This window comes from Podarcis cretensis (assembly GCF_951804945.1).
Source record: "Podarcis cretensis genome assembly, chromosome: 15".
NCBI lineage: Eukaryota > Metazoa > Chordata > Lepidosauria > Squamata > Lacertidae > Podarcis > Podarcis cretensis.
Window position 1 is genome coordinate 13,933,199 of NC_137185.1, and position 13,351 is coordinate 13,946,549.

The window sequence follows — 13,351 nt, forward strand, 5'->3', positions numbered from 1 at the left end:
TCGCCGCGCCCACCCCGTTTAAGCCCCTCTCGCGTTTTCTCGCGATGTTTTTGCACACTGCCTCGCAAGCTATGTACCTGTCTGGAAATTTGATTCATATTTATATTTTTTAAAAAATAAATAAATATATTTTTACACATTTTATATATGTGTTAATATAGTAATCAAAAATACATTTTGGCGTTGGCGGAAGAATCTTACACACATCCACACACACCTACCTACAGTGAGTTGCAAACTCAGAGTAAATCCATTTAAATTAATGGATTTAAATGTAGATGCAATTCTAATCCCATTTTCATGGAAGTAACGCCCCACTGAATTCAATGGGACTCATTTCTGCATATACATTGATTGGGAATGCGCTGTAAAATCACGCCCCTTAATTTGGATTGGTTTAAGTCTGAGTCTGGCGAGCACTGGATACACAAAGGCTTTATTTCAAAGACCTGTAACTTTTTCATTTATCCATTTAAAAGAGCGATTGGCCGCCTTTTTAAACGTTAATGCTGTTTTAAACCCTGGGTGTCATTTACACAAAGACAGAAAACTTCCATGTTAATAATAACAACCTGTAAACACTAAAATTATTTAATTTTTTTCGTGAAGTTGCACAGTAGCAGAAAGGGGAAAAAAATAACCCTAATAAAGTACAATTGAAGATTGAACCTCATATTATTTTTCCTGTGCAGATACAGCGAAGGGGCATAAAGTCAATATACAGGATACATATCAGTTCTTGAGAATTTCAGTTTATTTATTTTTCCTTAGCCTTTAAACTACCATGAGAGTAGAGTAATGGTGAAGGGGATGAATGGAGATGAAGCTACTTTTTTTAATAATAATAAAAAACAATCATTTTGACATTTAAAACCGATTAAAGGTACTTTTGAAGTCCTACGAATAGAATAGAGCTAGCTGCACGGGGGGGGGGGGATAGGGGTTTTTTGCAACTCTCGCGAGAGTCTGTTGCGTCTAGGACCCCGTGTCCTATGGGCAGACGTTGCGCCAAAGTATCGCGATAATCAGCGAGCGTGAGAAGACCGGCAATGCCGTCAGGCCTTGGGTTCCGTGAAGACTCGCTCCACAGCAGCAGCAAGAGCGAGACGATGGGCCTAACAAGAGTGAGGGAAGGGCGTGGGGCGGTGAGCCGAGCCGATAACGAAGAGATAGGTCCTGGTGTCCCGCTCGCCCGTCGATGGGCTCCTATAGCGCCCGCTGTGAGCAGCGCTATCTGTCCAGCAGGGCAGTCGCTGCGAAGGTGGGCGTGGCCTCCGTGACTAATGACGTCGCAGCCGCCGTCATTGTGGAATACAAGGTACCATGGTTACCGTGGCAACAGTTGACAAACGCACCATGGCAACGGGATCCGCAGGCGTCATAGCAACGGCAACCTGAGGCCACTCAGGTTGGTGGGCTTCCATCATTCATCATCATGCTGTGATGATGATAATAATTCAGTCATCAATGATAACAGTTATTAGTATTATTATTTGTTTTCATGAATTGGATTGATTGATATTTGAGGAACATTTCCTTGTTTCGTTTTTTAAATAATTGCACCAGTTTGTGATGCAAGATGGAGTATATATTTCTTACGCAAAGCGACTAAATGGTCACAATCTGCCTGTTGTGGTCTGGTCTCGCCTCATTTTTCAGAAGCATACAGTTAAAATCTTGCTGTTGCAGTGATAACCCATCTTTCCTTAAAGGGTGATTTGCAGCCTTCATCCCATTGCACCCTTGCATCACTCCTGCAGTGGGCAGGTCCAATGGGCATGATTATTTTATTTTTTTATTGCATTTGTATCGCAGCTTTTTTTCTCCAAGCTGCTCAGGTTGGCATACATAGTTTCTTCTCCCCATTTTATCTTCACAACAATGATGTGAGGTAAGTTAGGCTGTGTGAGGCAGTGACTGGCCCAAGGTCACCCTTCATGGCTGATTGAGGATTTGAACCCTGCAAGTCCTAGTCTGACACTAACTGCTACACTACACTGACTCGATCGATTTCAGTGAGTATATTCTTAACTAGATTCAACCATGAACCTCCAGAGATGGAGAGCCATCTCTCTTTTTCTTTTCTTTTTTGCAAACTGCAGGGGCAGCACAAAGCATCACCCTCTCCTGCAGTTTCCAGAAGCGTATTCAGAAGCATTACCACCTCTGACTGTGGAGGCAGAACATAGGCATTGTGGCTAGTAGTCATTGATAGTCTACTCCATGAATTGCTTCAATCCTTTTTTAAAGCCATCCAAGTTGGGGGCCATCACTGCTTTTTGTGGAAATGAGTGCCAGAGTTTAACTAGGCACTGCATATCTCTATATGCATCTGTATTACCAGTATTCATTTTATATTGTTGTTAGCATCCCTCTGTCTTTAGTGACAATGGAGGATAAGATGCTGGACTAGATGAGCCATAAGAAGAGCCATCCATCAGGCTCTTCTTGTGTTTTTAATTCATTAAAGCTGGTGTGATTTCTATAACTAGATGGAAGCCCTGGTTAACAATCCACATTTGCCCTTTGCTTTTTCAGTCAAACAGTATCCAGACACCCAGATTCCTGCACAGAACAAACTACCTGGATTTCCTGACTGCAAGCTGAGATATGAAGAGGCCTTTTTCTGTTTGTGGATGAACTACCTGAATGTGAAGTAGCCTACTTACAGGAGTTCAGTTTTTTGAGAATACAGTTGTGTCCTCAGTGTTGAATCATTCTTGTCTAGCATCATGGCTGGGGTGGCATTGTGTGAACCAACAGAACTGTATAATATGTTGAACCAGTCCACAAAAATCTCTAGACTAGCAGAACCAAACTATCTCTGTTTAATGGGTAAGTTATGTTCTTTCATACTGACTCACTATGTCTTCTATTTTTGTTCATTGAACATTTATGTGACTTCTATTATTTGTGACTCTGATATATTTTCTGTCTATGTATTTTGTATAAATACTTGTTAGCACATTATTAGTTGTGTGATGCTTGTGGTTGTTCAGAGTTTACCTCTCCCATTGGCATCAGTTGGACTTCCTGTCACATTATCATCAACCACCCTGTAGCTTGCAAATGACATTGTACATACACTTAATCCTTATAGCAAGGTATCATTAATAACAAGCCCATTGACCTGCGCCTGTTTCCTCAGCTGCAAAATTAGTATATTTCTCCACCCTACAGAAGCATGTCAAGGGTTTCTTGACTTCCTCCTGTTTCCAAATGATGAGAAATGAAATTGCTTAAACAATTGAAAGCTGCCCTGAGACCCATGAATGCATCCTCACTGACCGGTGCATTCCTCCTTGATTTTCAATTTTGTGACTGCTCCTACTTCCATCAGGCCTCTGCTGGCATTGGGTGTAAGAATATAACGAGGGCTTCACTGAAAGAGATGCAAGTTCTATTTAGTCTGCAGTGACCAAGCAGATTGACCTGCCACAGAATGTGGAGATGCTACATAGCCATCAAGACCACCACCTTGTAAAGGCTTGAACCCCATATTCTATGGGGCTTTGTCATTCTGCTCCCTGTGCATCAGGTGTCCCTTCCAATTGCAGACCTGCAACAGTATTACTTGCCCCAGGTAAAGCCAGAGCAGTGACTCAGGCAGAAACACAGGGCAAGGGGGAATTCTTACCTTTTCACAGAAGTAAATCACATTGTTTTGCAGATAAACAGTTCATGTAGAGTAGAAATGAAGAGAATGCAGAAGCGTTTGAAAAAAATAGCAAAGGCGGAATAAAATTTCTCACTGTTTTCAGTTCAGTCATTTGCTTTCTTCGTGTCTTTCTTTTCTGTTGCATTGTTTTCAGATGCTCGTACGAGGAGGGAGTACAATGAAAGCCACTTGATGACAGCGATACGAGTCAGAAAGGCGAGTGACATTCTGGGGTGTCTTGGTTGTTTGTTTGCAGCCATCTCCTGTTGTTGGACAGACCCTAAGTGAAGCATTAGATTCTCCCCTGCAGGAGCCCTTTCACTGTAAGGCAAAGGTTGGCGGAAGCAATTAAACCATTAAAATAAAATAAAAGCCATGTTATATATGTTGGTGCAATAGATCATTGGATTCTGAGATCCAAATTTCTTTTTGGTGAGAGAACCCCTGCAGAGATTTAACATCACAAAATATGTAGTAAAGTAAGGAAATGCAGGCTGTAAAACCTTTAAAATATGCTCTTTCAAGTGAGTTCCAAAATGTCCCCTGAAAATATATTTTTTCCAAAGGTTCCCTCTTCCCCCAGCATAAGAAAAGACCACAAATGGTTTATGTTCATGTGCTTCAGAGAAGTTGCCCAGGCAGTAAAACTTAGGTTAGTTACAAAGTTGTCAAAGTTCTTCTGTCATTAGTATACAAACTCAAGAATGACTGGTGAGAGCCATGCGCTTGAGCTGGAGCAACCAGCTCAAACCTCTTCACACACTGAGCTTCCCAGGTGGACTAGAGGCGAACAAAGGCTTGACTACCTAATTTGTCCCAAGGTGAAGGGAATGGACATAGCTAAGTCTGGCAGAACATCTTCTGCATGGTATTATTCCCTTCATGCATTAATTATACTTAAGCATGTTGGTTATATGAGGCTGGTTATTTCACAATACAAGTAGCAGATTAAAAATCCAACTAAAGCTATAATCATCAGCACAGTGGGATTTAATTATGAGTAAATATGCATCCGATTGTGCTGTTTCACTGTACCATGAGGCTTGCCTGGCGCTCACATCAATATCTGTTCAGTGCCAGGTTAAGACATGCTCAGAGTTAAGAGAATTTTTTCAGGCCAATAGCCACATTGCTTTCTGAGCAAACTCCCAGAGGCCACATGCCAGCAGGAAATGGAACCAGAGAGGAAAGTGGGTGGAGATGTAAATTTTACATTAATGCAATCAGTTTGACTCTCGCGTGCTGCCCCTCCATTCTCCAACCGGGCAAGCAAGAAGCATTGTCAGATTCCAGCCAGGCAAAAACACTCAAGGAGAGTACAAAGTAGGGCCGGCGTGGGGCATGGCCTGAGGAAAAGAGAGGAGGAGTTTTAGCCTGTGGAGAGTCCCAAGGGCCAATTAGAAAGGTCTAGAGACCACATTTGGCCCCCAATTCTGAGATTCCCTCCCCTCACATACCTCTTTTACCAGGCTTTGGAGACAATTGGGCGTAATGCATTATTTGTTTAAAGCGGGGGACGGATATTTGTTTTAGCATTAAACTTGCTGGCTGTTTTCTTTAATTATTTATCTAAAGTTGGTCGCTGAGAGACTTTTGGAGCAGGCGACATAAATTGAACAAAGAATGCTAATGGTAACAAAACAACAGAAAGGTAATTGAAAGGGTCTCTGTGCCTACAGTTCCGTTGATGCGAAAGGTACAAGATGTGACCTGGGCCTAAGAGGTAACAGGGCTCCAAGCACACACGTCTTTTAGAATGCAAGTATCTTTCATGCAAGGGACGCAGGTGGCGCTGTGGGTTAAAGCCTCAGCGCCTAGGGCTTGCCGATCGAAAGGTCGGCGGTTCGAATCCCTGCGGCGGGGTGCGCTCCCGCTGCTCAGTCCCAGCGCCTGCCAACCTAGCAGTTCGAAAGCACCTCCGGGTGCAAGTAGATAAATAGGGACCGCTTACCAGCGGGAAGGTAAACGGCGTTTCCGTGTGCGGCTCTGGCTCTGGCTCTGGCTCTGGCCAGAGCAGCGATGTCACGCTGGCCACGTGACCCGGAAGTGTCTCCGGACAGCGCTGGCCCCTGGCCTCTTAAGTGAGATGGGTGCACAACCCCAGAGTCTGTCAAGACTGGCCCGTACGGGCAGGGGTACCTTTACCTTTACCTTTATCTTTCATGCAACACAGTAAGAAGTGTATTCCTTTTCACAAAGTCATTAATCCAGCCCCCCACCCTTCTTTCTTTCTAAAGAATGCATTGGGCAAATTCATAGTTCCTCCGTCCGTCAATCTGGAGTGCGTTCGATACTGCGTGGTATACGATGGCAAATCTACCTCGGTGGATGCTGCTTATGACATAGATTATGATTTGTATGAAGTGGATAAAGAACTAACCCGTAAGTCTTCCTCTTTCTGCTGCAGATTGCGCAGGCTTGCTGTTTCGATCTCCTAATCCTAGCTCACGCAAGAGCGAAGCTTAAAAAGGGCTGGGACACATCTTGAAGTAAAAGCTCTTAATAACCTGTTACAAAATTTCTCCTTTTTTTTCTCCTCCACCCAGCATATGACATGGGAGAGGACATCAACAAATTAAGAACCAAGCCATCTTCTGAGGAGAGTAAGTTCTATTTGTAATCATGATGGTGGCAGTCTAGAGGTTGTTAAGACAAGCCAGGGAGCTACGAGCAAAACAGGCAGACAATGTATCGAGCCAAAGGGTCTAGTTTTGAAGTGTCCTCCTCACTGCACTTGGTGTGAACAAAACACATTATTGAGATCTGAGGGCAAAAGAAAGTGGCTCTGCAGGTTTTGATCAAAAAGCCCCCTGTGGATGTCAGCATGGATGGGCAGTTAGTTAGTTGGCAGAGCACCTGATTTGGATGCAGAAGGTCCCAGGTTCGGTTCCAGGCAAATCCAGGGTGGGGCTGGGAAAGACCCCTGCTTGAACTCCTGGCGAGCCACTGCTGATCATGGTAGACCAGGGTTTCCCAAACTTGGGCCTTCAGCTGCTTTTGGATTACAGTGGTACCTTGGTTCTCAAACACCTTGGTACTCAGATGCCTTGGTTCCCAAACACTGAAAACATGGAAGTAAGTGTTCTGGTTTTCAAACGTTTTTCGGAAGCCGAACGTCTGATGCGGCTGTCGGCTATTGTTTCTGGGGATCCTGCACCAATCAGAAGCTGTGTCAAACAGATTTCTGGAATGGATTGAGTTTGGCGCTTTTGTTTTTGCTGTTTATTTTGCGTTTTTGCTTTTGAGGCTTTTTTGGTTAATTTGTTTTTGTCACTGTGTGGAACCTAATTCAGCAACTGATGGATTGTTTGATTGTGTGACTATGGAAATGGATAAAAGCCCCCCATCCAAACAATGACTATCATCAGTGCATGTAAGAATTTTTTAAAAAAAATCATCTATAATACTGTCTTAATTATTTTATAGTATAGGACATTGATTATTGCTTTCATTTTATGGATCAGTGGTCTCGTTAAGTAGTAAAATTCATGTTAAATTGCTGTTTTGGGGGTTGTTTTTAAAAGTCTGGAATGGATTAATCCATTTCTCATTACTTTCTATGGGAAAGAGTGCCTTGGTTTTGGAACAGACTTCCTGAATTGATTAGGTTTGAGAACCGAGGTACCACTATACAGTTCCCATCATGACTGACAGTTGGTCCTGCCAGCTAGGGATGATGGGAGTTGTAGTGCAACAACAGCTGGAGACCCAAGTTTGGGAAACCGTGGTGTAGACAGTACTCAGCTAGGTTGACACAGCTTCCTATGTCTCTATGTGATATCACCAGACACACTACAACACTCCAGGGGAGGGAGTATATGGGAAGAGGCATGCCTTCAGAGGCAGGTGGTCTTGAACGGTGGAAGGAAAAGGTAACAGAGATTGTCATCCGATTGTTTTGAACAGTGGGCTAAAAAAGTAATGGGAGAAATGCAATCGATAGCAAATCCAATGGTTTTGCGGTGACAAAGCCAGAAGTGGGTGCCTCTGGAGTGCTTTTCTTTTTAAACACATGCCTCTCACAATTTATCTAGATGCCCCAGTGGGATCCGCAGCTCGCTGTGCCAGGATTATGCAGCGGTTCACCAGTTATCCCGTCCTGGTCCTGAGGGGCGGGTACGAATTGTTCACAGCGACTTACCATTACCTGCGGACCCAGAAGATATTCTGGATGCCTCAGGTGAGAGGGATACTTCAAAGAGCAGGTTGTTGCCATCTCCTCTTCAGGTTGGGCTGTTGCTCTCAGCGTGCATATTTTTGGCAGGGTATGGGGTGTTGGCGTACCTTGGGTGCACCCCCCCTTTTGATTGGACTTTCAGACCAGGGTGGGGGCTGCATTCCTTAAAGCGCAACCTTCCCGGGGCCACGTGGCAGTGGGCAGGTCCAGAGGCAAGAGTGGGCAGACCAGTGAATGTATAGTTTACCTTTGTGCAGAAGGCTGGTTTCTACATAGGCTCACTTCCCCTCTACCCTCCAGTCATCCAAAGTGTTATCAGAGCTCAGGGATTCCTTCCAGCTGGGCCAAAACACCCAGGTGTGAAGCTCCACCAATGAGGATGGCCTGGGGAGAGTTCCAAGTGCCAGATAGAGTAGCAGTAAAGAGCCAGAGTCAGGAACAGGTCAGCAACGAAACACCAGTGGCAGTGAAGTTAACTCTTTATTCAAAGAAACCCAAACAACACAGCCCTAGTGATCCTAGCAACTCATCCCAGTAGGTCTTGCCCTAATGAGGCAGTTGCAAGGACTAAAGGACCCCTGCTTTCCACTGCTCCTCCAGGTCCATCCCAAGCAACCTGAGGCTCCTTCATCATGTCTCTCTTTGCTTCACCCTCTTCATTCCTCTCGTGTTATGGGAGACCAGGGGAGAGAGGAGCTTGCTTGTTGCAGGAGGGGGGGGCTCTCTGGATTCTTCAGCAGCCTACTTCATCTCTGTCTCCTGGCTCCCCCTCCTCTCCTGCCTCTGATTCTGCAGTGCTTTCTTCCCCAGCCCTTTCCTGCTCACTAAACTCTGTTGCCTCTTCAGACATCATGTCTGCCTTATAGTCACTTCTTGCTGATTTAGGGTTGCCATATTTCAAAAAGTGAACATCCGGACACCAAAGTTGCTGAGCTCTTGCTGACGTGGGTTGCCAAACGACTGGATTTCCCCGGACATGTTGGCAATTTCCACCCAGACACTGTTTCCGACTTCAGTGTTCCAGCTGTGTCCTGGAAATCAGGACGTATGGCAACCCTATGCTGATCCCTTAGCCAGGTGCCTGAAGAGGAAACCAGGCTAGCAGTCCCTTGAACTTCTTTGCCTCCAGAGAAGCTCAGGAGACCCATCCTCCCCTGGTCCACTCATTATTTCTGCATATTCTAGGCAACTCTCCACAACTCACCTAGGCCTTATTCACAACATTTGGCTTCCCCCAAAGAATCCTGGGAGCTGTAGTATGTTGAGGGTGCTGAGAGTTGTTCGGAGGCCCCTGTTCTCCTCACAGAGCTAAAATTCTCAGAGGAAAGCTTGTTAAACCACTTTAAGATACTTTCAGGATCAACCCTTTTATTGTGGATATAATATGTTTTAACTGTTTTTAAATCTGAACATGCCATGGTCCTGCTGGTGATGGACAAGTAATAAATATGAAGATGCTGCTGCTGCTGCTGTTGTTGTTGTTGTTGATGATGATGATGATGATGATGATATTTCCTTCCCCTAAAGGAGCTAGAGGCCTTTAAGCCCTACCCAGTGGAGATCCTGCCTGCTCGCTTGTACATGGGAAATTACGCCCAGGCCTGTGACAGCCAAATACAGAAGGATCTGAAAATCAAAGCCCATCTCAATGTCTGCGAAGAAGCTGGCACATTGTAAGTTCCAGTGACAACCGGCTGAGCACTAGTTGGCTTGCAAGGAAGGCCACAAAAGTTACACCAAAGGGCTTCACCAAAGGGTGGCATTGAGCCAGTCATTCTCTTTCACCATACCCTACCTCGTGGGGTGGAGCAAACTCTGTGAAGGTTAGCTCCATGGGGGAATGGGAGGGGATAAAAAGGCAATAAATAAAGGCGGGTAACAAGGGCCCACAATCTCGACACCAAAGACAGTGACTGGCTCAATGCCACCCTTTGGTGAAGCCCTTTGGGTTTCAAGGTGGGCTGGGGAGTTAAACTAAACACTGGAATCTGTGACTTTCCACATGGTGCTGGACTTCCAGCTCCCATCATTTCTGGCCATTGGGCAAATAGGTTGGTGACTATACCTGCATCATTTGCCATTTTTTGCTGGGCTGGTAGAGTTGGTTTTTTTTGCAAGTGCCCCAGCAGGTCTTCTCTTTGCTGTTCCCCAGTTTCCTTGAAGACAGTGACAGATTGCTTCATATCCCCATTCCGGATTCTCCAGATGCAGAGATCTTTTCTTACTTTCCCAAGATTTGCCACTTCATTGGTGAGTAGACCAAGGTGGCTTCTCCTCTTATCCCATGCCCTAAACATGGGGAAACGCCAAGGAGGGGCACCATGCTCCTCAACTGGTAGGACAGGAGTGAGGAGCCTTTTCATCACTATCATACCCTTGCAGGCCAACTTTAACAGGAGGGTTGGGACAACTCACCTATCAGATGTCCAATTGATAGCTGGATTATCCCACCCGCTTTGTCAAAATCCCTTGTGTAGCGCTTCCCAAGCACCCAGAACCCAGCTCAGAGTTGGACACTCGGAAAGCACAAGCCAAAGGAGCTTTGCCAGCCCTATGCTTTCTGCAGAATCACCTGTGCCTGAGTTCCCCATGGGGAGCTTGGTCACGCAGTTCATCCAGCTGTGTCTCTACCTCCCACCCCACCCCCTGTGTCTCATGCATATATGATATCAAGCTGGAGGGCAGGTGGGTGAGGGTTTTTTTTGGGGGGGAGGGGGGGAACAGCCTTCCAGGCCAAATTAAGACCCATGCCAAGCTAAATGGCCTGCAGGCCAGAAATTCCCAAGCCCTGTAGAAAAACCTTATACATATTGGGGAAACAAAAAACAACAACCCCACCAGCTCCTTTCTCCCTATAACAGTTACAAAAAACATTAGCAGTACACCAACAATAAACCGAACAATATGCCCACCCACCAGCAGATAAACATAAAAATTCAACACGCCAATACTACTCTCCCCAGCCCAAAAATATACCCATTAACCCAGAATTTTCTTTTTTAATATCCCCAGCTCACCATGAAGTCTAGTGTCAAAGTCAGTGAGGGTTTATGTCTCTCAGGGAGTTGTACATCAGCCACTGCCGGTCTGGTGCCGACCAGATGCAGTGTGTGCTACATTTCCCAACAGCCTGAGACCAAATTCCAGCTATGCAAAAGCCTGAGATTTTTGTACATACAAACACACACACACTTTTTCATCAGCACAAGCATGGGGGATTATCACAGTTCAAGGACACACTGCAGCCAGGCAGGTGCACTTGAGGAAGTGGGGGGGACCATGATTATTTAGCAACCCAGTGGTGCGCTTGCCCCTTTGAAGCTGACTTGACAGCAGACTGGCACTGAAAATTCCTTCCACCCTGACGATGAGGCAATGTCTTCCACCACAACTGTGATGTGAGCAGTGGGCCATCTTAGGGGCTGCTGTCTGCCAGAATCTCCTGACTTAAGGCGGATGCTTCATTCTGCCTAATGGTAGGGCTGACCACATTTAGCCAGCAAGCCTTACCCAAACCTTACAGCCTCTCCTGGTCACTTTCACCAACTCGACGTCCACAATGAAAGCTGAAAAGAGCCTTTTGCTGAGAATGTTCAATTTATTTTTGTTCCTCTTCTCTAGACAGTCACATCCACAAGGAAAGAGTCCTGGTTTTCTCCACCATGGGCATAAGCAGGTGCAGCACAGCCGTCATGGCCTACCTCATGCATTCCTGCAGGCTTTACTTAAAGGTGAGTGGAGGAAGGAGGGGGGCAGGAAGGATTGCTTCCTTACAATCCATATAGCCTGCCTTTTAACCCTCCTTGGGGTGTTCATTTGTGGCTACCCAAACCCAGAAGCACGACAGAAAATGACGTTGCCCTCGTTGTTTGTAAAGCTCCATGTACTTAGCAAAAGCAGATATAAATAATCACAACAGTAGTGCCTGCTTTGCACAAAGAATGTCACCAGATAAGGCTGGGAAGAAAGACCAAGTTCTTTGGTAAGGATGTCTTTCCCATCACCAGACACTTGAGCTGGAGATTAGTTACTTGGCCAAGATGCTAGGGGGTGAGGTGGAGTGTCCAGATCCCTCTTCTCCCTGTTGTTAGAAGACAGATTCCTCCCCACTCTCCCTGCTACTTCTGCTGTTTGCTTGCTTTTTTTTGTAGAAGTCTTGGAGCTACGTTCAGAAGTGCAAAATCAACATGCGGCCCAATCGGGGGTTTGTGCGACAGCTGTCAGAATGGGAGACACGCATCTACCTGAGCGACATCACCGATATCTCCGAACCGAATTACTGACCAAGAACGAGTGACAGAGAAAGTCCCTGAATCACTGCTGGCTTCCTGCAGTGGAATTGCAATGGCTTTTGAGTGGTGATGATTGAGATAGAACTCTCTTATTTTTGGAGGTTGATTTTTTTAAAATAATAAATAATATTTATTTTTCATTATCATTATCTCTATCCTGCCAGCTTTATGACATATCTCACAGGTTCTCTTTACTCCTGTGTACAGAGCTGAGTGGTGTTAGCAGCTTTTGTGTCCTTTATTCAGAAATAAATACATTCCGCCTCTGTGTATCTGGAACTTGTTTATCAAGATCATCGAGAACTTGCACCAGGGAGCTTTCCGGCCTGTCTTTGTTTATGAACTTGAACGATTTCTGTCCCGCCTATCAGGAACAGCTTTTCAAAAGGCACCAAACAATAAAAGTGAAAAATGCAAGTATTAGCATGGAAAACAACAATAGTGGGATATTAAAAACTGCAGAAAATTAAAAGGTCGTAAAAACACAGACAGGAATGATAAGAAATCACTGCCCTGTGGAAACCTGGGAAGAATTAGGCCAGCAAGCAAATAAAGTAGACGATAGCAGAGTATCTCTACAGAGAGCATCCCGCAGCCAGGATACTGCCACCATCACTGAAGATTTCCTGTCTCCAGCCATGGTACAAGGGAAAGCACAACCCTATGCTTAATGGCAATATCACATCAAATAATCCAACACATTTGAAAAGGGCATTGGATGTCAGTTAGCCCACCTGAGAGGTGCCAGAACTGAGTTCTGGCTGAAAGTCAGTTAAAACAATTTATATTCAGAAGAAAAGCTTGTATCCAGAGAGAGAGAGCTCAGTTGTCAAGGGCCAGGATAATAATTAGGTGTGTCAGCATATGATGGAAGTTATACAGTCGTGCCCTAGTTCCTGAACGCCTTGGTACTCCTATGTTTTGGCTCCAGAACGATCGAAACCCAGGAGTGAGTGTTCTGGTTTTTGAACATTTTTCGGAAGCTGAATGTCCATTGTGGCTTCCGCTATTGTTTCTGGCGCGCTTGCACCAATTGGAAGCCGTGCCTTGGTTTCCAAATGTTTTGGAAGTCGAACGGTCTTCCAGAATGCATTCTGTTTGGGAACCAAGGTACCACTGTATACTCATCCTAGAGCAGGAATGGAGAGCCTTTGGCCCTCCAGATATTGCTGAGCTACAACTATCGGGCAACTCATTTTGTGGGTGGGTGGAGAAATGGAAAAC

The 13,351-nt window shown here is 45.3% G+C and overlaps 1 protein-coding gene across 5 annotated transcripts; it reads left to right on the forward strand.

The window, feature by feature from the left end:
* The first annotated feature begins 964 nt into the window (after nucleotides 1-964).
* STYXL1 (serine/threonine/tyrosine interacting like 1) lies at nucleotides 965-12,402 on the forward strand. Of its 5 annotated transcripts, none has more exons than XM_079955825.1 (10): nucleotides 965-1,408; nucleotides 2,539-2,835; nucleotides 3,813-3,874; nucleotides 5,896-6,040; nucleotides 6,205-6,261; nucleotides 7,693-7,838; nucleotides 9,363-9,508; nucleotides 9,988-10,085; nucleotides 11,457-11,566; nucleotides 11,987-12,402. In XM_079955825.1, the coding sequence occupies exons 2-10, from the start codon at nucleotides 2,733-2,735 to the stop codon at nucleotides 12,116-12,118; spliced, it is 999 nt and encodes a 332-aa protein (XP_079811951.1). In that variant the 5' UTR covers nucleotides 965-1,408; nucleotides 2,539-2,732; the 3' UTR covers nucleotides 12,119-12,402. The 5 variants fall into 5 exon arrangements, with proteins under 5 accessions (XP_079811951.1, XP_079811952.1, XP_079811954.1 ...); XM_079955826.1 differs by having other exon boundaries at nucleotides 965-1,318; XM_079955828.1 differs by having other exon boundaries at nucleotides 965-1,261.
* Nucleotides 12,403-13,351: the final 949 nt, after the last annotated feature.

Coding starts and splice junctions, on each gene's coding strand:
- STYXL1 (XM_079955825.1), top strand. CDS start 2,733: ATGGCTGGGGTGGCATTGTGTGAACCAACAGAACTGTATAATATGTTG. Junction 6,262..7,692: donor CAAGCCATCTTCTGAGGAGA/GTAAGTTCTATT, acceptor CAATTTATCTAG/ATGCCCCAGTGGGATCCGCA. Junction 10,086..11,456: donor CAAGATTTGCCACTTCATTG/GTGAGTAGACCA, acceptor CCTCTTCTCTAG/ACAGTCACATCCACAAGGAA.